General features: G+C 43.5%; 1 protein-coding gene across 6 annotated transcripts; it reads left to right on the top strand.

Moving 5' to 3' along the window:
- Positions 1 to 425: 425 nt before the first annotated feature.
- ZNF121 (zinc finger protein 121) lies at positions 426 to 20,253 on the top strand. Of its 6 annotated transcripts, XM_008987203.6 has the most exons (6): positions 426 to 469; positions 768 to 848; positions 10,855 to 10,934; positions 11,231 to 11,288; positions 11,673 to 11,752; positions 12,726 to 20,253. In XM_008987203.6, exons 5-6 carry the CDS (start codon positions 11,750 to 11,752, stop codon positions 13,893 to 13,895), a joined length of 1,173 nt encoding a protein of 390 aa, XP_008985451.1. In that variant the 5' UTR covers positions 426 to 469; positions 768 to 848; positions 10,855 to 10,934; positions 11,231 to 11,288; positions 11,673 to 11,749; the 3' UTR covers positions 13,896 to 20,253. The 6 variants fall into 6 exon arrangements, with proteins under 6 accessions (XP_008985451.1, XP_008985452.1, XP_078216624.1 ...); XM_008987204.6 differs by lacking the exon at positions 768 to 848; XM_078360498.1 differs by lacking the exon at positions 11,231 to 11,288.
- The last annotated feature ends 1,602 nt before the right edge of the window (positions 20,254 to 21,855 follow it).

Below are 21,855 nucleotides of genomic sequence, written 5' to 3'. Positions count from 1 at the left end.
CTCCCAAAGTGCTGGAATTACAGGCGTGAGCCACTACACCCGCCCCGGAAAGGCTTTGGAGAGGGATTCCCTGGGTGCGCCCCATCCTCCGTCCGGCCCTTCCAGCGCCTCGGTACACCTGAACCGCGGGGCTAGGCCGGGTCCCACCTCTAAATCGTCCCCGAGTACGCGCCCCAATTCTTGCCCACAGTTCCATCCAGAGGCCCGGTTCTAACCTCACCTTTTTCTCTGGACCTGTTTCTGCATTCCCCCTCCCTGAGCCAACCAAGGACCTGTCCGCACCCACCCGGGAAGTAACTAGAACTTCTGTGTTCGACCTACGTGGCTGAAATTCCAGCCCAGGAGCCCCGCCCTGCCCAAAGCTCGAAGCGGAAGTGACGTCAGAGCGCCACCGCCATCTTTTTCGGCGCTGGCTCCGCATGGTCAGTGCCATTTCGCCTTTATCGTGGTGAAGTGCGTCTTGGCGGTGGTGAGTTCTGCCTGCTTGGGGGTCCCGGAGATAGCAGGGGGGCGGTAAAGGAAGGTTTGGGCGCGGTCGCCAAGGAGCCTCTCGGATCCGGCTTGTTTCACTCGCTTCTCCAGGGGCTGTTGGTCTTCCCGGCGCGGCCAGTTCCGAGAGGCCGCACGCTCGGTCGGTCCCCGTCAGGAGCCGGGTCGGGAAGTGTGTTTGTCCCGCCTCCGCGGAGTGTTTTCTGGAATGCCTTCGGCCGCTGTACTCCCGTCTTCAGAAGCCTAGAAAGCAACCTTTGTGACTTTTCTTTCGAAAGGAAAAGGATTTCTGTCGTTCCAGTCAGGTTGGCTTCGGCCCTGCGTCCTCTCGCCTACTTGGGGATTCCGGCTTGTTCCTGGTGAGCACCGGCTGTAAATTGGTTTCAAGAGGGCTTTGACTTTCATTTATTTGCTAAAATATGTCTCTTCTGAGAACCTGGGATTGTCTTAATGTCGTTTACTTGTTTTTTGATACGTTACATTCAGATGGAAAAAAGTTGTTTAGGGTGTGCCTATTTCTGTATGTAAATGTGAACACGTGTAGACTGTAAGCCCCTAGTTTTTTGTTTTGTTTTGTTTTTTAAGTCGGATTCCGCCTCTGTCGCCCAGGGTGGAGTGCAAGGATGCTATCTCGGCTCACTCACTGCCTCAATCTCCCGAGTAGCTGGAATTACAGGCATGCAAATGCAACACCACGCCCTGCTAATTTTTTGTATTTTTGGTAGGGACGGGGCTTCTCCATGTTGGTCAGGCCGGTCTCCAACACTCGACCACAGGAGATCCTCCCTCCTCTGCCTCCCAGAGTGCTGGGATTACAGGCGTGAGGTACTGCCCGCGGCCACCTTTAGTTTTTTATTTTTATTTTCTTGTACTTTATTTTTTTCCCAGTTGTTACCAGCCACAAGCATTTCTGCTAAAGAAAGGCAGGCCTGGCACACTGGCTCACGCCTGTGATGCAAGCACTTTGGAAGGCCGAGGCGGGCGGATCAGCCGAGGTCAGGAGTTTGAGACCAGCTTGGCTAGTATGGTGAAACCCTGTCTCAACTAAAAATACAAAAATAGCCGGCTGTGGTGGAGGTCCCCTGTAATCCCAGCTACTCCGGAGGCTGAGGCAGGAGAATCTCTTGAACCTGGAAGGTGGAGTTTTCAGTGAGCTAAGATCCTTTCACTGCATTCCAATTTGGGAGACGAGAGTAAAACTCCGTCTCAAAAAAAAAAAAAAAAAAAAAAGGCAGTAGTACTCAGCTATTCTCTTCATCTTTTTTTTTTTTTTTTGCCAATCAGTTTGAGCTTTATGAGGTTGTTCAGGTTAGCCTTGAACTGATGACCTTGCCTTCGCGAGCGCCATGACCTCCGGCGGGAGCCACTTTGGACCCCTATTCTCTTCATCTTAAGTTCCTAGGTCTGTACTTCCCGCACAGAGCTTCAAAACCGGGGCCTCCAGAGAGAAAGAGTGGAGTCTATTACACTGATGCTAGAATTATTTATTATTATAATCAGAATATTATTCTCGTATCAGTATAGTACAATATCTAGTACCTATAGAATTTATTAACAGCATGTTGGACTAACTGCGGTTTTTCTTTTTTTCCCCAAAAAATTTGATCATAAGGAAAACTTGAACATCTAACACACCCAGTCTAGTAGGCTTATTTATTTGTTTGAGATGGAGTCTCACTTTGTCACCCAGGCTGGAATGCAGTGACGCAGTCTTGGCTCACTGCAACCTCTGCCTGCCGTGTTCAAGCAATTCTCCTGCCCCAGCTTCCCAAATAGCTGGGACTATAGGTGCTTGCCACCACACCTGGCTGATGTGTGTGTGTGTGTGTGTGTATTTTTAGTAGCTACCAGGTTTCACCATATTGGCCAGGCTGGTCTGCAGCTTCTGACCTTGTAATCCTCCTGCCTTGGCCTTCCAAAGTTCTGAAATTACAGGAGTGAGCCACTGTGGCCAGCCTCATTTCCTTTTTTTTTTTTTTTTTTTTTAGTAGCATTGTGCTTTTCTTTCTCCTCAGGTAAAGTACATCTTATGGTGAACAATATGTAAATTGAGCATAAGCCTAGAACGGTTATCATTGTCTGTTATATGGACTTTTGGAGAGTCACACTTTGTCTCTTAGAAAGTCATGCAATCAGATATTTCTGATTCGATTCTCATGATGTGTTTCAGTATTCCTTTATTTCATGCGATTTCCTACAAACTTGTAATTGGGTCCAGAGAAGCTGACATCCTTTGTTTGATAAGGGCTGTGGTCAGGAGTTTGAGACTAGCCTGGCCAATATGGTAAAACTTTGTCTCTAGAAAAAATACAGAAATGCTTTGGGAATCATAAAGTCTGAAATTACTCAGTTAACCCTTAGTTACTTCATGCTCCATGATTAGTTGTTCATTCTCTGTCACGTGCTAGTGGCAAATCACAGCCTGTTTCTCAAAAGAAAAACAGTTAATCTGCACAAGAGGGCATGGATTGACTCTGGAATACCAGAGGGCTGTACTCCACATCTTCTGTTGGTGCCTGCCAGAGGCTTCCAATAAATAGCATGATATTTAACATGGACACGTTGAGTATCATTGGGTCTGCTGGATCAGGTGGACCAAGTGCTTGGGAATTCTGCACAGCAGCCTGAAATTGCTCTGGTGTACAGTTGAAACTAGAATCCCTACAGGCAAGTGTGTGGGCGTAAAAGCACAGGCAAATGTAAGTGTTGCCTCCAAAATTCAAGAGGCCTATTGACGGTATTTCTATTGGTAGTTATATTTTTAGTTTTTTGAGAAACCTCCATAGTGGGTTTTTTTGTTTGTTTGGTTTGGTTTTTTTGAGACGGAGTTTCCCTCTTGTTTCCCAGGCTGGAATGCAATTCGATCTCGCCTCACTGCAACCTCCGCCTCCTGGGTTCAGGCAATTCTCCTGCCTCAGCCTCCCGAGTAGCTGGGCCTACAGGCACGCACCACCGTGCCCAGCTAATTTTTTTGTATTTTTAGTAGAGACGGGGTTTCGCCATGTCAACCAGGATGGTCTTGATCTGACCTCGTGATCCACCCACCTCGGCCTCCCAATGTTCTGGGATTACAGACTTGAGCCACCGCGCCTGGCCTTATAGTGGGGTTTTTTTCTTTCATTTCTTGCAGGATCACTCAGGCTGGAGAGCAGTGGCATAATCAAGGCCCATTGCTCCTTATTAGTGGTTATTAGTTGCAGTGACTTGGAATGACATCTTGGAGCGGGGGATATCTTTACATGATCCAGACAAGGGAATATATTTACTCACAGACACGGCAGCCCCAGAACGTCCCACCTCTTATTTTGCAATCCAAAAAAATTTTTTGATTCATAATAGATGTACATATTTTTAGAGTACATGTGATAATTTGATACATTCATATAATCAAATCAGAGTGAGATATCCATCACCTAATGTTTATCTTGTCTTAACATCAAGTTATTCTCTTAGCTGTTTTAAAATGTACAGTAGATGAGTGTTAACTGTAGTCAACCTACTGATGTATTGAACACCAGTTCTTATTTCTTATAACTGTGTATTTTACCCATCAATCAACTTCTCTTTTTGTTTTTGTTTTTGTTTTTTTGGAGATGGAGTCTCCTAGGCTGGAATGCAACCTCTACCACCTGGGTTCAAGCAAGGACATCCAGCTAATTTTTGTATTTTTCCTAGAGAAGGGGTTTCATCATTTTGGCCAGACTGGTCTTGAACTCCTGACCTCAAGTGATCTGCATGCCTCGACCTCCCAAGTGTTGGGATTACCGGTGTGAGCCACTGTGCCTGACTGGTATGTGTGTGCAGATAGGTCTTGCTGTGTTGCCCAGGCTGTTCTCGAACTCGTGGGCTTAATGATTCTCCCACAGAAGCCTCAAGTTTTGGGATTACAGGCATGAGCCACCGCACCTGAATATTGTTCTCTATAGTGGCTGTACTAATTTACATTCCCACCAACTGCGGAGAAGGATTTTCTTTTCACCATATTCTCATCAGCATTTGTGATTCCCTGTCTTTTTTATAAAAGCCACTCTAAGGCCGGGCATGGTGGCTCATGACTGTAATCCAAGCACTTTGGAGGCCAAGGCGGGCGGATCACCTGAGGTTGGGAGTTCATGACCAGACTGACCAACATGGTGAAACCCCGTCTTAAAAAAAATAAAATAAGCCAGGCGCGGCCGCTCACACCTGTAATCCCAGCACTTTGGGAGGCCAAGGCGGGTGGATCACGAGGTCAAGAGATCGAGACCGTCCTGGTCAGCATGGTGAAACCCCGTCTCTACTAAAAATACAAAAAATTAGCTGGGCATGGTGGCGCGTGCCTGTAATCCCAGCTACTCAGGAGGCTGAGGCAGGAGAATTGCCTGAACCCAGGAGGCGGAGGTTGCGGTGAGCCGAGATTGCACCATTGCACTCCAGCCTAGGTAACAAGAGTGAAACTGTTTCAAAATAAATAAATAAAATAAAAGGCCACTCTAAATGAGGTGAGATGATATCTCATTGTGATTATGTGATATTTGTATTTCTCTGATTATTAATGATGTTGAGCACTTTTTTTATGTACCTGTTTGCCGTTTGTATGTCTTTTTTTTTTTTTTTTTTTCCGAGACAGAGTTTCACTCTTGTTGCCCAGGCTGGAGTGCAATGGCGCAGTCTTGGCTAACAGCAACCTCCGCCTCCCAGGTTCAAGTGATTCTCCTGCTTCTGCCTTCTCAGTAGCTGAGATTACAGGCATGTGCCACCATGTCTGGCTAATTTTGTATTTTTAGTAGAGACTGAGTTTCTCCATGTTGGTCAGGCTGGTCTCCAACTCCCAACCTCAGGTGATCCACCTGCTTCGGCCTCCCAAAGTGCTGGGATTACAGGCGTGAGCCACTGCGCCTGGCATATGTCTTTTTTTTTGAAGCATCTATTCTGACCTTTTGCCGATTTTTTTTTTTTTTTCTATCAAGTTGTTTGAGTTCCTTATATATTCTGATTATTAATTCTTTGCCAGGTGGATAGTTTGTAAATATTTTCCCCCATACTGTAGAGTGACTCTTCACTTTGTTGATTTTTTTTTTGCTGTGGAGAAACTTTTTAGCTTGATGTGATCTCATATGTTTATTTTTGCTCTTGTTTTCTGTGCTGTTGAGGTCTTAACCCAAGAAATCTTTACTCAGACCAATGTCCTGGATTGTTTCCCAGTGTCTTCCTCTAAGTAGTTTTATAGTTTCAGGTGTTAGATGTGAGTCTTTAATTAGTTTTGACTTTATTTTTGTATATGCTGAGAGGTGGCATCTAGTTTCATTCTGCATATGGTTATTCAGTTTTCCCAGCACCATTTATTGAAAAGACTGTTCTTTTCCCATTGTATGCTTTTGATGCCTTTGTTGAAAATGAGCTGTCTGTAAATGTGTAGGTTTATATTTACGTTCTGATCTGTGTGTTTGTGTTTATGTCAGTACCATCCTGATTTGGTTATGGTAGATTTCTAGTCTGTTTTGAAGTCAGGCAGTGTGATGCTTTTAGCTTTGTTCTTTTTGGTCAGTATTTCTTTGGTTTTTTGAGGTCTTTTGTGGTTGCATGTAAATTTTAGAGGTTTTTTTTTTAGATGGAGTTTCGCTCTGTCACTCAGGCTGAAGTGCAGTGGCACGTTTTCACCTCACTGCGACCTCCACCTCCTGGGTTCAGGTGATTCTCCTGCCTCAGCCTCCCAAATAGCTGGGACTACAGGCGCCAACCACCACGCCAGGCTAATTTTTGTATTTTTGGTAGAGACAGGGTTTCATCATGTTGGCCAGGCTGGTCTCGAACTCCTGACCTTGTGATCTGCCTTGCCCAGCCAAGGGTTGCTCTTAATTTTAAATTGCTTTGGGTAGTATTGTCATTTTAACAATATTCTTGTAATCCATGAGCATGGAATATCTTCCAGTTTTTTTTTCTGTATCCTCTGCAGTTTGTTTCATCAGTGTTTTATGTATGGTTTTCCTTTATAGCTCCTTCACACTTTTGGTTACTTTTTATCTTTTTCAGGTGGAGTCTTACTTTTTTGCCCAGGTTTGAGTACAGTAATGCAATCATAGTTCATGTGGCAGCCTTGAACTCCTGGGTCCAAGGGATCCTCCTGCCTCAGCCTCTTGATTAATGGGGACTACAGCTGTGTGCCATCATGCCTGATTAATTTTCTTTCTTTTCTTTTTATGAGACGGAGTTTCGCTCTTGTTACCCAGGCTGGAGTGCAATGGCGTGATCTCGGCTCACCGCAACCTCTGCCTCCTGGATTCAGGCAATTCTCCTGCTTCAGCCTCCCGACCAGCTGGGATTACAGGCACGCGCCACCATGCCCAGCTAATTTTTTGTATCTTTAGTAGAGACGGGGTTTTCACCATGTTGACCAGGATGGTCTCGATATCTTGACTTCATGATCCACCTGCCTCGGCCTCCCAAAGTGCTGGGATTACAGGCTTGAGCCACCACGCCCGGCCAAACTTTTTGTACTTTTTAGTAGAGACAAGTTTGTATCATGTTGCCCAGGCTGGTCTTGAACTTCTGAGCTCAAGTGATCTGTCTGTCTCAGCCTCCCAAAGTGATTTTCTTTCTTTAAGATTTCCCTAGGTCACTGCCTCCTTTTCAGCACTAGATGGAATCTTAAACTCACGTTTCCCTCTTCTCTAGCAAGCAATCAAGAATACTGCCCAGGCCAGGTGCTGTAGCTCATGCCTGTAATCCCAGCATTTCGGGAGGCTGAGACAGGAGGATCATCTGAGGTCAGGAGTTCGAGAGTAGCCTGGCCAACATGGAGAAACCCTGTCTCTACTAAAAAATACAAAAAAATTAGTTGGGCATGGTGACAGGTGCTTGTAATCCTAGCTACTGGGGAGGCTAAGGCAGAAGAATCACTTGAACATGGTAGGCAGAGTTTGCAGAGAGCCGAGATCACAACACTGGACTCCAGTCTAGGAGACAGAGTGATACACCGTCTAAAAAAAAAAAAAAGAAAGAATACTGCCCGTCCTGGCTGTGTGTTCATGCCCAGGGGCCTGTGTAGCACGCCCCTACAGCGTAGTCGTCCTGAACAGCGGCTCTGATTTAGCTTCTCCTTTGTCCAAGTTATAAAGCAGAGTTTCCAGGGCTGGGAATGGCAATCCTGCCTCCTTTTTTTTGGTCCATGGATGTCCTCAGGGTATTTCTCCCTTCAGGCACTTGTGATGCTTTCTGTGGGTTGAGACAGGGAAGGACTGATCTTTTACCAGGGAATCCAGGGTGATGGAGAAGATGGTTGTCTACCTTGATCTCAATTTTTTCCAGTGTAGAAAGTGTGAATCGATGGAAATTTTCCACATTCTTGGTGTTGGACAAATTAAGGAGAAGGGTGTTGTGGATATGGAAATTTGATTCGCTTAACATCTCTTTGGAGTTTTTTCACTTCTTTGTAGCCCCAGAAACTGCCTAATTTTTCTATTTGATTTCAGGGATATTGCTGGTAATAATTTTCACGGTGTGTATTTGGTTTTGGTTTTCTGGAAGGGGAGTGAAACCAGCTTGCTTCTGTACTGCCATTTTGGAATCATAAATGCTGCACATTTCTAATGAAGTTGTCTGAGGTATTTCAGGTAGGGCACAGTGGTTCATGCCTGTAATCCTAACACTGGCAAGCTGAAGTGGGAGGATTGCTTGAGGCCAGGTGTTTGAAATTAGCCTGGTCAACATAGTGGAACCTCATGTCTACAGGGGAAAAAAAATCAGCCAGGTGTGGTAGTATGTGCCTGAAGTCCCACATACTTGGGAGGCTGACACGGGAAGATTGCTTGAGCCCAGGAGTTTTGAGTTTGCAGTGAACCATGATCACACCACTGTAATCCAGCCTGGGTGACAGAGTAAGACCCTGTCTCTAATATTTAGAAATGTATTTTCTACTTCCTGCTTTTTGCATATGATCAGTATAGTGGTGTCAACATAGTGTACCAGTGTGGTGTTTCATGGAATGTCATTATCTCTGGGAGGCCCAGAGACCTGGAGAACTGACACAAGCTGGGGGCAGTGCTGTGAAGATACATTGTTGGTCCTGCCAGGTAAAAGGTAACTGAGTCTTGACTTTTTCAAATTGGTACGTGGAAAAGACATGAGCTGTGTCAGTACCTGTGACAGGAATTATGTTGATGTGTTCTGGTAGACATTGCATTTTGAAAGTTGACTGTAATTGGAGTGATCACTACGTTCATGATTTGTGAAAGATTTAGGTGTGGTAATTGAGTGAGAGTCATGATTCTCCACTGGGATAACTTCAGACTTTTTTTTTTTTTTTTTAGACAAAATCTTACTCTGTCGTCAGGCTGGAGTGCAGTGGTACAATCTTGGCTTACTGCTACCTCCATGTCCTGTGTTCAAGCGATTCTTCTGCCTCGGCCTCCCGACTAGCTGGGGCTACAGGCATGTGCCACCATGCCCAGCTAATTTTTATATTTTTAGTAGAGACTAGGTTTCACCATGTTGGCCAGGATGGTCTTCATCTCTTGACCTTGTGATCCACCTGCCTCCCAAAGTACTGGAATTACATGAGTGAGCTACCACGCCCAGCCTAGACTGTTTTACATAGCTAGAGCAGTATTCAAGTACAGAGAGTGGCATACCATGGCCCATGGGCAATGTCTGTCCCCTCACATATTGTTCATATATGAAGTTTAATCAGAATACAACCGGGTTCATTTGTATATGTTTTCTATGGTGTTTTCCATGCTACAACAGCCGAATTGAATAGTTGCAACAGAGACTGTATGGCCCATAATGACTAACAGATTTTGTGGCTCCTTAGAGTGGGATTTGTTAACTGCTTGTCTGTTTCATTTCTAGGGATAGCACAATTAGTTAGCCACCACCACAGATCTCTGTAGGTCAGGACATTCTGATTACTGATACATTTCCACTGTCTTTGATAGTTGATTTGCTCACCTTGTCTTTGGTGATTTCTCCTGTTCTGGGTCCCCTTCATCTTGACTGAAAGGGAACTCATCTCAGTGATGGTATTGTTTGCAGTCATACCTGTCCTATGAAGGAGAATACCAGCAGAGCTGTTCAAGGATTACGTTACTCCTCTCACTACTCTCTCAATAACCTTTGTGAAGAGAGTATCTTCTGCACCCTCAACAGAGGACGGGGAAGTGGGCTATACAAATGACACATAAAAATCCAGTGACACGTCTGTCTCTAGGATTCCCTCTTTCCCATTTTGCCAGGGAAGCTCTGGCATATGAGCCTCATTAATTATAACAGTTTCATCTCTGAGAACATAAGAAGTAGCTTTATTTCAGGGCTGTCCTAAAGAAGCCCTCTGATTTTTTTTCTTTCTTTGTTTCTTTATTATTTATTTGGTTTTTTTTTGGAGACAGTCTCACTCTGTTGCCGAGGGTGAAGTGCAGTGGCATGATCTCGGCTTATAGCAGCCTCAGCCTCCTGAGTAGCTGAGACTACAGGCATATGCCACCACACCTGGCTAGTTTTTGTATCGTCTGAACCAGGGCGGGCAGCAGCAGAGGTTGCTGTGAGCTAACATTGTGCCACTGCACTCCAGCCTATGGCAGAGCAAAAATCTGTCTCAAATAAAAAAAAAAAGAGAGAAAGATGTAATACTATGATATGAAAAAAGCTCCAAAAGACACAATATTCAAACTTCGTCAACACTGTCAAAAAAAATGATCTCAGTTGGGTGGGGTGGATCACCTGAGTTCAGGAGTTCAAGACCTGCCTGGCCAACATGGTGAAACCCCATCTCTACTAAAATACAAAAAACATTTAGCCAGGCATGATATCAGCTGCCTGTACTCCCAGCTGCTTGAGAGGCTGAGGAGAATCTCTTAGACCTGGGAGGTAGAAGTTAACAGTGAGCTGAGATTGCACCATTGCCCCCCACCTGGGTGATAGAGTAAGACTCTGTCTCAAAAAAGCAAGCAAAAAACAAAATAATAATCTGTCTTTGCACTTGCATTATTTTCTGTTTGAATAAAATTTTTAATGGTTTTTATTTTTATTTTTCGGAGACATGGTCTCACTCTGTCTCATAGGCTGGAGTACAGTGGTGTAATCATGGTTCATTGAAGCCTCAACCTCCCCAGGCTCAGGTGATTTTTTAAATCAACCAAAGAGCTGGGATTACAGGCATTAGCCACTGTGCCCACTCTTTACTGGTTTTTAAATGTGTATTTAAGCCTGAATGATGGCTATAGGGTCAGAGATTACCAATCTCCTCAGGGCACAAATGAGATACATGAAATTTGAGCTCTTTTAAACTAGCCTCACTGCTCTCTTTAGGAATACGGTTATTTTTTCTTGGATAGATTTGTCATCTCTTGCGTAAGCCTCTTCCATTGGTGTATCTTTCCATCTGCACAGGACCTGTTCAAACGCAGTCTGTGTCTTGACTGGAGGACGAGGAGGAAAGTCGAGCACATCGCCGATAGGCGTTCTCCAAGGTGAGTGTGAAGAACACCTGGTCAGTGAGAAGTTCAGTGTGTTTGGAAGCATAATGAAGACATTTGAAAGATGTACTTTGTCACAGAACGTGGGGCCTTTGGACTTGGAAGTTTTAGGGTATCTTCAACTTTCCACATTCCTCTCTTTTTCATCCAACCTAGACTTTCATATGATTTTGCAAATGTTCTGCTTTTTTTGTTGTTGTTTATGATTTTAATGTGTGCGCTTTACCCAGATTGTTTCTGCTTTCCTTCTCTAATAATAATCTGTTCACTGTCTCATTTAATTTCTATAGAATAGCCGGGCACAGTGGCTAACGAGGTCAAGAGATCGAGACCATCCTGGTCAACAAGGTGAAACCCCATCTCTACTAAAAATACAAAAATTAGCTGGGCATGGTGGTGCGTGCCTGTAGTCCCAGCTACTCGGGAGGCTGAGGCAGGAGAATTTCTGGAACCCAGGAGGTGGAGGTTGTGGTGAGCCGAGTTCGCGCCACTGCACTCCAGCGTGGGTGACAGAGTGAGACTGTATTTAAAAAAAAAAATTACTAAATTTAAACTCCAAATCCTTAATTGCAGTCTGTATTAGTCATGGATAAACTGTTAAAATCTGCACTTGCCTAATTTTTTGAGTTTGCTGAATATGAAAAATATAAATGAGCTTTTTCATTCTTCCTTATTTAACCTACCATTTTGTTCTCAGACCCTTTTCTTTCTTTTTTTTCTGTTTTACTTCAGAATGACAAGTTAAAAGCAAAGTGTCAGCACTTCAACAACCGTTTTTTTGGCTTAATAAAACATCAAACGGCATACAAATGGTAAGATTAAGATTTCTTATTTGCCACACTCAAAAAAGATTGGGAATTCCATTATAAAATCTCAGCAAAAATTAGAGATATTTGAGAGCGGTAGCATTTACCCAAGCAGGAGTTATGTCTCCAGAGCAAGGTTCCCCGCTGGTATTGGTTAGGAACTGTTAGGAACTGGGCTGCACAACGGGAAGTGAGCGGTGAGTGAACAAAGCTTCATCTGTGTTTATAGCCATCACCCATCACTCGTATTACTGCCTGAGCTCCTCCCGTCAGATCAGTCGTAGAATTAGATTCTCGTAACACAGACCTTACTGTGAACTGCCCATCCTAGGGTTCTAGATTGTGTGCTCCTTATGAGGCTGATGATCTGTCACTGTCTCCCATCACCTAGATAGGACTGTCTAGTTGCAGGAAAACAAGCTCAGGCCTCCTGCTGATTCTACATTATGGGGAATTGTATAATTATTTCATCATATATTTTAATGTAATAATAATAGAAATAAAGCCACAGTAAATGTACTGTGCTTAAATCATGCTGAAACCATCCCTGTCCTACTCCCATTCCACCTGTTTGTGGAAAAATTTTCTTCTACGAAACCGGTCCCTAGTGCCAGAAAGGTTGGGGACCTCTGGTCTAGAGGGATACTCTAAACATAATGAATTTGGGGATACCCTGATCCTATCTTAAAACTTGGTGCTTCAGTATTCTCACAGATTATCACATATGTAGCTAGATAGTGAGATTATAAAAACAATTTCATGAAAATATACAGGAATTATTTGAAGGTTCTTAGAGCAAATGGCACAAGGTTCTTGCTAGCAGGTTTTCTTTATTCAACTTGTAAAAGTTCCATGGGGCAGCAAACTGTATGCATGTAATGAAAATGGCAAAAATGACAATAAAATATCTGATTTCAGATGAGTAGAATTTACTAAGTCTGAAAAATCCTTTAATCCTCATTCATCTCTTTATTAACAGGCTGAAATCCACAATGGAGGGGAACTCTGTGACTTTATGGAAAATGGAGAAATCTTTAGTGAACACTCATGCCTTAATGCACACGTGGAAACTGAAAATACAGGGGACACTTATGACTGTGACGAGTATGGAGAAAACTTTCCCATGTTCCACAACAGTGCCCCTACTGGGGAGACACTTTCTGTGTTGAATCAGTGTAGAAAAGCCTTCAGCCTGCCACCAAATGTTCACCAGAGAACATGGATAGGAGACAAATCCTTTGAATACAGTGACTGTGAGGAAGCCTTTGTTGATCAGTCTCATCTTCAGCCAAATAGGATAACTCACAGTGGAGAAAATCTCTATGAGCAGAATCAACGTGGGAGAGCTTTTACTTACTCCACAAGCCATACTGTGTCTGTCCAAATGCGTACTGTAGAAAAACCCTACGAATGTAAGGAATGTGGAAAATTCTTTAGGTATTCTTCATATCTTAATAGTCACATGCGAACCCATACTGGGGAGAAACCCTATGAATGTAAAGAATGTGGGAAATGCTTCACTGTTTCTTCACACCTAGTTGAACATGTAAGAATTCATACTGGAGAAAAACCCTATCAATGTAAGGAATGTGGAAGAGCCTTTGCGGGGCGCTCAGGCCTTACTAAACATGTACGAATACACACTGGAGAGAAGCCCTATGAATGTAACGAATGTGGGAAAGCCTACAATAGGTTTTACCTACTAACTGAACATTTTAAAACTCACACAGAGGAGAAGCCCTTTGAATGTAAGGTATGTGGAAAATCCTTTAGAAGCTCTTCATGCCTTAAGAATCACTTTAGAATTCACACTGGAATAAAACCCTATAAATGTAAGGACTGTGGGAAAGCATTCACTGTTTCCTCAAGCTTACATAATCATGTAAAAATCCATACCGGAGAGAAGCCCTTTGAATGTAAGGACTGTGGGAAAGCCTTTGCTACATCTTCGCAACTCATCGAACATATAAGAACTCACACTGGAGAGAAACCGTATATATGTAAGGAATGTGGGAAAACCTTTCGTGCTTCTTCACACCTACAGAAACACGTTCGAATTCACACTGGAGAGAAACCCTATATATGTAACGAATGTGGGAAAGCCTACAATAGATTTTATTTACTTACTAAACATTTAAAAACACACTGAAGAAGAAAACTGAATGTAAGGAATGTGGAAATCTTAGGAATTTCTTATATCATAATTACCACATTTGAATTCACACTGTTGAGAAATCTTATTGGTGCAAAGAATGTGCGGAGGCCTTCAGTTATTCCCATTCACTTTGAAGACATGAAAAAATTCACATTCTCTGTGTCCCCCATAAATTTTAGAAATGTTAGGGAACCATTGGATTTTTTTTTTTTTTTTTTTTGAGACAGAGTTTTGCTCTTGTCACTGGTGTGCAATGACATGAGCTTGGCCCACTGCAGTCTCCGCCTTCTGGGTTCCAGCAATTCTGCCTCGGCCTCCTGGGTAGCTAGGATTACAGGCACCTGCCACCATGCCCAGCTAATTCTTGTATTTGTAGTAGAAACGGGGTTTTGCCATGTTGGCTAGGCTGATCTCCCTCAGATGATCCACTGGGATTACAGGTGTGAGCCACCATGCCCATCCTTTTTTTTTTTTTGAGACGGAGTTTCGCTCTTGTTATTCACGCTGGAGTGCAATGGTGCAATCTCGGCTCACTGCAACCTCCACCTCCTGGATTCAAGCAATTCTCCTGCCTCAGTCTCCTGAGTAGCTAGGACTACAGGCACACTCCACCATGCCCAGCTAATTTTTGTATTTTTTTAGTAGAGATGGGGTTTCACCATGTTGACCAGGATGGTCTCGATCTCTTGACCTTGTGATCCACCCACCTTGGCCTTCCAAAGTGCTGGGATTATAGACGTGAGCCACCATGCCTGACCTCCTTAGGTCTTTCTAAGTATATAAGATGTTGCAATGGAGAGAGATCCTATTCTTTTTTTTTTTTTTTTTGAGACGGAGTTTCACTGTTGTTACCCAGGCTGGTGTGCAATGGCACGATCTCGGCTCACCGCAACCTCCGCCTTCTGGGTTCAAGCAATTCTCCTGCCTCAGCCTCCCGAGTAGCTGGGACTACAGGCGCGCACCGCCATGCCCAGCTAATTTTTGTATTTTTAAGTAGAGATGGGGTTTCACCTTGTTGACCAGGATGGTCTTGATCTCTTGACCTCATGATCCACCTGCCTCAGCTTCCCAAAGTGTTGGGATTATAGGTGTGAGCCCCCGCACCCAGCCAAGAGATCCTATTCATACAAAATGCAGGCATGCCCAGAAGATACTGCAGGCTTGGTTCCAGACCATTGCAATAGTACGAATCATACAAATGTTTTGGTTTCCCAGTGCTTATAAGTTAGGTTTACATCATACGGTAGTCTCTTGTGTATAGTTGTGTTATGTCTAAGTAAAGTACCTTAGTTTAAGATACTTCAGTGCCAAAAACTAATGATCATCTGAGACTTTGGTGAGTTGTAATTTTTTTGCTTGTGGTGGGTCTTGCCTCAATGTTGATGGCTGTTGTCAGGGTGGCTGTGGCAGTTTCTTATTTAAAGACAGCAGTGAAGTTTGCTGCATTGATTGACTCTTCGCTTCATGAAAAACTTGTTTGTGCCCTGTGATGCTGTTTGATAACATTTTACACATAGTGGTACTTCTTTTGGAATTGACTAATCCTCTCAAACTTTACTGCCTGATCAGCTAAGTTTCTGTAATATTCTAAGTATGTTGTGGTTTCAGCAACATTGACAGCATCTTCACCAGGAGTAGATTTCATTCAGGAAAACACTTTTCTTTGCACATCTATGAAAGCAACCCCTCATCTAGTCAAGTTTTTTCTTGAGATTGAAACAATTCTTTCGCATCTTCGGGCCCTACTTTTAATTCTAGTTCTTTTTTTTCCATCACGTCCATAGTTACTTTTTCTACTGAGGACTTGAACCCCTGAGAGTCACCTGTGAAAGTTGGAATTAACTTCTTCCAAACTCTGGTTAATGTTGGTTTTCATTTTTTTTAGAGACATAGTGTTGTGTTGCTCATGCTGGGGTACAAGTGGGTATTCACCAGCACAATGAGAGCACATTGTAGCCTTGAACTCTTGGCCTCAAGTGATCCTCCTGCCTATGCCTCCTGAGTAGCTGAGAGTACAGGCATACACCACCACACCTGCCTTAATGTTGATATTTTGACCTTCCATGAATAACAAATGTTAATGGCATCTAGAATGGTGAAGCCTTTCTGCAAGGTCTGCAATTTGATTTGCCTAGATCCATCAGAAGAAGCACTATTAGTGGCAGCTATAGCCTTATAAAATGTATTTCTTACATAATAAGACTTGAAATTCAGAATTATTCCTTAATCCATGGGGTGCAGTTATCAGGCATGAAAATGTTAATCTTGTTTATAGTTCCATAAGAGGTGTTGGTTACTAGGTGCATTATCAGTGATAATTTGAAAGGACTCTCTGAACAGTATGTTTTACAGTGGGCTTAAAATATTCAGTAAACCATGCTGTAAATAGATGTAAATAGATACCACAGGGAGAGTAGATGTAGCATGATTCTTATTGGCCCTTTGGTTTTTGGAATAGTAAATGAGCAGTAGCATTCATTTAAAGTCACCAACTGCATTGGCTCCTAACAAGAAAGCCAGCCCAGCCAGGCTGGACACAGTGGCTTACACCTGTAATTCCAATGCTTTGGGAGGCTGAGACTGGAGGATCACGTGAGGCCAAGAGTTGAAGGCCAGCCAGCACCACAGAGTGTGACCCTATCTCTATAAAGTAGAGTCTGTTCTTCGAAGCTTTGAAGTCAGATATTGACTTCCCTAGAGCTGTGAAAGTCCTAGATGGCATTTTCTGAAGTAAGACTGTTTTGTCTCTATTAAAACTCAGTATTATTACTGCCTCTGCCTGTTATCCAGATCTTTGGGAAATGCCTGCTACAGCTTCGACATCAGCAATTGCTGCTTCACTTTGTACTTTTATGTTATGGAAATGGCTTGTTAAATCTCATGAACTGATCTTTGCCAGCTTCCAGCATTTCTTTCTTTCTTTTTCGGCGACGAAGTTTCACTCGTTACCCAGACTGGAATGCAATGGGACGATCTCGCTCACTGCTACCTCTGCCTTTTGGGTTCAAGCAATTCTCCTGCCTCAGCCTTCTGAGTAGTCGGGACTACAGGTGCGCACCACCATGCCCAGCTAATTTTTGTATTTTTAGTGGAGACTGGGTTTCACCTTGTTGACCAGGATGGTCTCAATCTCGACCTCGTTATCCACCCGCCTTGGCCTCCCAAAGTGCTGGGATTATAGGCGTGAGCCACCGCACCCGGCCGCTTCCAGCATTTCTTCTGCAGCTAACTCACCTCTCAGCCTTCATACAATTAGTTAGGGCCTTGCTCTGGATTAGGTTTTGTCTTAGGGAACGTTGTGGCTGGTCTGATGTTCTACCCAGACACTAAAACCTTCCGTGTCAGTGGTGAGGCTGCATTCTTTTCTTATTTGTGTGTTCACTGGAATAGCAGTTAATTTCCTTCAAGAACTTTTCCTTTGCATTCACAACTTGCTAACTGTCACAAGAGGCCTAGATTTTGGCCTATCCATTTTTTTTTTTTAAGAGACATGGTCTTGCTTTTACCCAGGCTGGAGTGTAGTGTAATTATAGCCCATTGCAGCCTCAAACTGATGGTTTTTTTTTTTTTTGAGACGGAGTTTCGCTGTTGTTACCCAGACTGGAGTGCAATGGCCCGATCTCGGCTCACCACAACCTCTGCCTTCTGGGTTCAAGCAATTCTCCTGCCTCAGCCTCCTGAGTAGCTGGGACTACAGGTGCGCATCACCATGTCCAGCTAATTTTTGTATTTTTAGTAGCGATGGGGTTTCACCTTGTTGACCAGGATGGTCTTGATCTCTTGACCTCGTGAGCCACCTGCCTCGGCCTCCCAAAGTGCTGGGATTGTAGGCGTGAGCCACCGCGCCTGGCCAAACTGATGGGTTCAAGTGATCTTCCTGTCTCCTGAGTAACTGAGACTGCAGGTATGCACCACCTTGGCCAGCTAATTATTTTTTTAAAGAGACAGGACTTTACTGTTTCCAAGGCTGATCTTGAACTTATAACCTCAAGTGATACCCCCGCCTATGCCTCCCAACACGCTGGGATTACAGGTGTGAGGTGCTGCACCTGGTGAGAAACGTGCAACTCCTCCTTACACTTGAACATTTAGGGGCCATTGTGGGGTAATTAATTGGCCTAATTTCAATATTATTGTGCCTCAGGGAATTAGGAGGCCCAGGGAAAGGGCAAGAGAGGGGGCAGTAGCCAGTTGGTGGAGCAATGAGAACGTGGCATTTTTTGACTGTATGCCAAGGTTGTAGTTTGTGGTACCCCAAAACAATTAAAATAGGAACATCAAAGATCACAGAGTGACCAGGAGCAGTGGCTTATGCCTGTAATCCCAGCATTTTGGGAGGCCCAGGTGGGCAAATCGTGAGGTCACGAGTTTGAGAACAGCCTGGCCAACATAGTGAAACCCCATCTCTACTAAAAATAGAAAAATAGCTGGGCATTGCAGGCACCTGTAGCCTCAGCTACTTGGGAGGCTGAGGCAGGAGAATCACTTGAACCCAGAAGGCGGAGGTTGCAGTGAACCGAAATTGGACCACTGCTGTCCAGCCTGGGTGACAGAGTGAGACACTGTCTAAAAAACACACAGAGCACCACAATAAATATAATAATATTTGAAATATTGTCAAAATTATCAGGATGTGAGAAACAAAAAGTGAGCACATGCTGTTGGAAAAAGTGGTGCCACAGGACTTGGACTTGTAAAAAAAAAATGTCTGCAAAGTGAAGTAGCCTAAGGTATGTCAGAAGCTATTGCTCTATTGGTTGCCAAATGGTGGTTTTCTTTTTTCTTCTTTTTGTTGGTCTGTGACAGGGTCTTGCTCTATTGCCTAGGGTGGAGTGCAGTGGCACGATCACGGCATACTACATCCTTGACCTGGGCTCAAGCGGTCCTCCCACCTCAGTCTCCTGGCTACCTGGGACCACAGGCACGTGCTAATATGCTTAAATAATTTTTTTATTTGCAGAGCCGAGGTCTCACTATTGTCTGTTGCCCAGACTGATCTCAAACCCTTGGACTCAAGTAATCCTCCCGCCTCAGCCTCCCAAAGTGCCGGGATTACAGGTGTTAGCCACCGCACCTAGCCCAAAAAGTGATTTTCTAATTCCTTGGTTTCTTCTGCATTTCTTAATTGGAATTTTGTAAGGAAGAGTTATCCTTAATCATTCATTTACCCATTTACTTGTAGGAGCATGTATCATAAATTCTTATTCTGTGGGGTATAGTTAGCTACTGTAAATTTGATGCACATATTTTTCCAGGTTCAATAAGTAGGGTCTCCATCAAGCTATCTTCTGAATCTTTAAAAATGTATTCTCCTAATTTCATGGGTATATAATTATTTTCTGGGCAAGTTTGTTCCTGGTACATTTGTCTCCAGTCCCCGAATCAGAAAAATCTAGTTTTCTTTTAACAGAGAATACTATTTAGAAGCTGCAGTTTCTGTGTGCGGGGGTGTTCCTAGGTAATAGTGCCCTGGCTTTTAGGTCCTCTCTGTGGAAGATGTGGGAAATACATACATACTTATATGTGTATATATATATATATATGTATCCACACACACTGATACCTATATTTCTATATTAAAAACATGACCACATGCCAATACTTATAATTCCACTGCAACACCTCTGGGTTATTCCTTGCCTTCCAAATTCCCTTGTCTATAGCTATCTCTTATCACATGCAAAAAGCAGCACTTGCCCAATCCCAGATTAAAATATAATGTAGTCTCAGAATTGATAACTCATACCAGTTTAAAAACTACTAACCAGAATTCAGTCTTTATTCACAGTTCGTATCTGTAGCTCAGGGCTTAATATAAAAGCACTAAGTTTAATCCGCTTGTAGGTTTATGTCCAAAGGACTGAGGAAAGCATCTCAGTATGTGAATGCACCTGTGCTCATCGCAGCAGCATTCAGAAGAGCCAAGAGGTGGAAGCAAAGTAAATGTCCATTGACGGATGAATTGGTAAACAAAATGTGTTATGTACGTCCAATGCAATATCGTTTAGCCTTAAAAACAAAATTCTGCCATATGCCACAACATGGATGTACCTTGACATTATGCTAAGTAAAATAAACCAGTTGCAAAAGGTCAAATACCACCTGATTCCACTTATATAGGATATCTAACAAAACTCAGAAGCAAGAAAGAACTGCAGTATTTGCCACAAGCTGGTGGAGGAGAAAATGGATTAATGGGTGTTGAGTGTCAGCCATGCAAGATGGAAAAGCTTTTTGCGATTTGTTGTCTAAAAATATGCATATAGTTAACAGTACTGTTCGGTACAGACAAAGTATGTGAAAGAGTAAGTTTTATGTGTTTTTATCATAATAAAAATTGTAATAAAAGTTACTTGGGTCAGTTTTGTGAGGTTTTCCCGTTCATTGATTAATTTTTATCCATTTGATACAAAGTTTTTTTTCGGTATTCCTGTTAATTTTCCACTTTGTGTCATCCCGTTATCCTTGTTGATTTTTTTTTTTTTTTTTAATTAAGTAAAACAGGCCGGACAGGGTGGCTCATGCCTGAAATCCCAGCACTTTGGGAGACCAAGGTGGGCGGATTACTTGATAACAGGAGTTCGAGACCAGCCTGGCCAACATGGTGAAGCCCCGTCTCTACCATAAAATAAAAATTAGCCAGGCAACATGGTACATAACTAATTTCATCTGCTTTGGAGTCTGAGGCCGGAGAATTACTTGAACCTGGGAGACAGAGGTTGCAGTGAGCTGAGATCCTACCTCTATACCAGCCTGAGAGAGAGAGACTGTCTCAAAAAAATAAATATATATGTATGTGAACATATATATATGTGAAACAGTAGGTGTTTGTTTTGTTTTGTTTTTGAGACAGAGTCTTGCTCTTGTCACCCAGGCTAGAGTGCAATGGTATGATCTCAGCTCACTGCAACGTCTGCCTCCCAGGTTCAAGTGATTCTCCTACCTTAGCCTCCTGGGATTACAGGCGCCTGCCACCACACCTGGCTAATTTTTGTATTTTTAGTAGATAGTTTTGCCATGTTGGCCAGGCTAGTCTTGAACTGGGATCACAGGTGTGAACCACCGTGCCCGGCCAACAAGAGTATATTTTATTTGTTATACTGGTTTATCTTTTTTTTTTTTTTGGTGTCAAGGTCTTGCTCTGTCACCTAGGCTGGAGTGCAGTGGCATGATTGTAGCTCACAGCAGCCTTACACTTCTGAGCTCAAGCACTCCTCACACTTTAGTGTTTCAAGAGGCTGGGAGTACAGGTATGGACCACTAAGTGCAGGCAGTTCTTAAATTTTTTACACTTTTTTTTTTTGGAGGGAGGGTCTTGCTCTGTCACTCAGGTTGGACTGCAGTGGCGCAATCATAGCTCTCTGCAACCTCACACTCCTGAGATCAAGCAATCCTGTCTCAGCCTCCTAAGTAGGTAGGACTACTGGCAAGCACCACCAGGCCCAGCTAGTTTTATTAAATTTTTGTAGAGATGGGATGTGGCTGTATTGCCCAGGCTGGCCTCAAACTCCTGGTCTTAAGGGATCCTCCCACCCTGCCTCCTAAAGTGCTGGTATGACCTGCATGAGCCACCGTGTCCACCTATTAGCATATTTTAAACCTTAGAACTAAAAAAAAGTTTTCCTTTCCTGCCGGGCGCGGTGGCTCAAGCCTGTAATCCCAGCACTTTGGGAGGCTAAGGCGGGTGGATCACGAGGTCAAGAGATTGAGACCATCCTGGTCAACATGGTGAAACCCTGTCTCTACTAAAAATACAAAAAATTAGCTGGGCGTGGTGGCGCGTACCTGTAATCCCAGCTACTCAGGAGGCTGAGGCAGGAGAATTGCCTGAACCCAGAAGGCTGGAGGTTGCGGTGAGCCGAGATTGCGCCATTGCACTCCAGCCTGGGTAACAGTAGTGAAACTCCATCTCAAAAAAAAGTTTTCCAAAAAAAAAAAAAAAAAAAAAAAGTTT

The sequence above is a fragment of the Callithrix jacchus genome, chromosome 22 (genome assembly GCF_049354715.1).
Source record: "Callithrix jacchus isolate 240 chromosome 22, calJac240_pri, whole genome shotgun sequence".
In the NCBI taxonomy this organism is placed as follows: Eukaryota; Metazoa; Chordata; class Mammalia; order Primates; family Cebidae; genus Callithrix; species Callithrix jacchus.
Note: the sequence above shows the minus strand (reverse complement) of the source record. Positions and strands in the feature narration are given on the sequence as shown.